The 2,883-nt window shown below is 56.4% G+C and overlaps 1 protein-coding gene across 1 annotated transcript; it reads left to right on the top strand.

The window, feature by feature from the left end:
- Positions 1–967: 967 nt before the first annotated feature.
- Positions 968–2,375, top strand: ETH_00018195 (uncharacterized protein; the record flags this gene model as incomplete). The annotated part of the gene is made up of 2 exons (XM_013380784.1): positions 968–1,261; positions 1,425–2,375. 2 exons carry the CDS (start codon positions 968–970, stop codon positions 2,373–2,375), a joined length of 1,245 nt encoding a protein of 414 aa, XP_013236238.1.
- Positions 2,376–2,883: the final 508 nt, after the last annotated feature.

Genomic DNA, 2,883 nt, shown 5'->3' with positions numbered 1-2,883 from the left:
CAGTTGCCGACAATCCGCCTCCTCTACGCAACATTCACCCAACCCAACCTAAATCCCAACTGCTCCAACACCCAACCGCAACGAACCTCCTGTGAACTCAGACATACGACCCAAAGCGCGGTGCGCCTGCCTACTCCAGCAATGCCACCCAACACCACACACCAACTGCGCAACACATGCAGTGCCTCAAACTACAACACTACAGCTGTCCACGCAGGCCTCTCCCCTCCCTCCTCTGCTAACACCCTCAGAAACGAACTTCCTGTCAGCCAAGTCGCCACAATCCAAGCATGTCGCTCTACACACTTCGCCATGCACAGCCGCATCCGCATCCCCTCTTCCCAACACCGCCCCAATACGACACCACCACCCAACAACTAGTTCTACTTCACCTATCTAACGAACTTCTTGCGCATTCAGTTCGCAGCACCAACAGCCACACTCCCGCCTCCCACACCCTCACGCCGGTCCACACTACTCAACAAAACAAACCCATCGCCGCCTCCCTCGCCCTCACACCACTCCCGCCTACACCTCCCTCGACCCTCGCACAACAAAACTCACCTTTCCACGCACGCCACAAACGTCCCGTAAACGCACGTCCACGACAACCCACTCTATCCCTGCCCAAACTCCCATCCTTCTCCACATCCAACAACGCCCAACCCTACATTCTAACGAACTCTCACCGCATCGTCCCCCACAGCGCACACCTCAATTCACGCCACCAACCTCCTCTACATTTCCACACGCAATAACATCCTCGCAATCTGCGCAAACTGCTGTCCCTTCGCGTCTTCAACGATGCACTCCCATCGCCTACAACCGTCACTCACAGTCTAAACCAAGAACGCCCGCAGCTCACACACGCCACAAACGTCCCCCCCACTCCTGCCTGCAACAGTCCGCTTCAATGCTCCTCATACTGACCTCGTCATAAGTAATCAGCCGTTCACCCAAAGCGCCCATGCTCCCCTCCCACTTCCCTCTCCCACACCAGTTGCCGATAATCCGCCTCCTCTATGCAACATTCACCCAACCCAACCTAAATCCCAACTGCTCCAACACCCAACCGCAACGAACCTCCTGTGAACTCAGACATACGACCCAAAGCGCGGTGCGCCTGCCTACTCCAGCAATGCCACCCAACACCACACACCAACTGCGCAACACATGCAGTGCCTCAAACTACAACACTACAGCTGTCCACGCAGGCCTCTCCCCTCCCTCCTCTGCTAACACCCTCAGAAACGAACTTCCTGTCAGCCAAGTCGCCACAATCCAAGCATGTCGCTCTACGCACTTCACCACGCACAGCCGCATCCGCATCCCCTCTTCCCAACACCGCCCCAATACGACACCACCACCCAGCAACTAGTTCTGCTTCACCCATCTAACGAACTTCTTGCGCATTCAGTTCGCAGCACCAACAGCCACACTCCCGCCTCCCACACCCTCACGCCGTTCCACACTACTCAACAAAACAAACCCATCGCCGCCTCCCTCGCCCTCACACCACTCCCGCCTACACCTCCCTCGACCCTCGCATAACAAAACTCACCTTTCCACGCACGCCACAAACGTCCCGTAAACGCACGTCCACGACAACCCACTCTAACCCAGCCCAAACTCCCATCCTTCTCCACATCCAACAACGCCCAACCCTACATTCTACCAAACTCTCACCGCATCGTCCCCCACAGCGCACAACTCAATTCACGCCACCAACCTCCTCTACATTTCCACACGCAATAACCCCCTCGCAATGTGCAGACACTGCTGTCCCTTCACGTCTTCAACGACGCACTCCCATCGTCTACAACCGTCACTCACAGTCTAAACCAAGAACGCTCGCAGCTCACACACGCCACAAACATCCTGCGCACTCCCTCCTGCAACAGTCCACTTCAATTCTCCTCATGCTGACCTCGTCGAGACTATTCGCCCACCCACCCAAAGCGCCCATGCTCCCCTCCCACTTCCCTCTCCCACACCAGTTGCCGACAATCCGCCTCCTCTACGCAACATTCACCCAACCCAACCTAAATCCCAACTGCTCCAACACCCAACCGCAACGAACCTCCTGTGAACTCAGACATACGACCCAAAGCGCGGTGCGCCTGCCTACTCCAGCAATGCCACCCAACACCACACACCAACTGCGCAACACATGCAGTGCCTCAAACTACAACACTACAGCTGTCCACGCAGGCCTCTCCCCTCCCTCCTCTGCTAACACCCTCAGAAACGAACTTCCTGTCAGCCAAGTCGCCACAATCCACGCTTGTCGTTCTACACACTTCACCATGCACAGCCGCATCCGCATCCCCTCTTCCCAACACCGCCCCAATACGACACCACCACCCAACAACTAGTTCTGCTTCACCCATCTAACGAACTTCTTGCGCATTCAGTTCGCAGCACCAACAGCCACACTCCCGCCTCCCACGCCCTCACGCCGTTCCACACTACTCAACAAAACAAACCCATCGCCGCCTCCCTCGCCCTCACACCACTCCCGCCTACACCTCCCTCGACCCTCGCATAACAAAACTCACCTTTCCACGTACGCCGCAAACGTCCTCTAAACTCACGTCCACGACAACCCACTCTAACCCTGCCCAAACTCGCATCCTTCTCCACATCCAACAACGCCCAACCCTACATTCTACCAAACTCTCACCGCATCGTCCCCCACAGCGCACAACTCAATTCACGCCACCAACCTCCTCTACATTTCCACACGCAACAACCCCCTCGCAATGTGCAGACTCTGCTGTCCCTTCACGTCTTCAACGACGCACTCCCATCGTCTACAACCGTCACTCACAGTCTAAACCAAGAACGCTCGCAGCTCACACACGCCACAAACATCCTGCGCAC

Source organism: Eimeria tenella, genomic scaffold (assembly GCF_000499545.2).
Source record: "Eimeria tenella Houghton genomic scaffold, Eth_scaff881, whole genome shotgun sequence".
NCBI classification, from domain to species: Eukaryota; Apicomplexa; class Conoidasida; order Eucoccidiorida; family Eimeriidae; genus Eimeria; species Eimeria tenella.
Note: the sequence above shows the minus strand (reverse complement) of the source record. Positions and strands in the feature narration are given on the sequence as shown.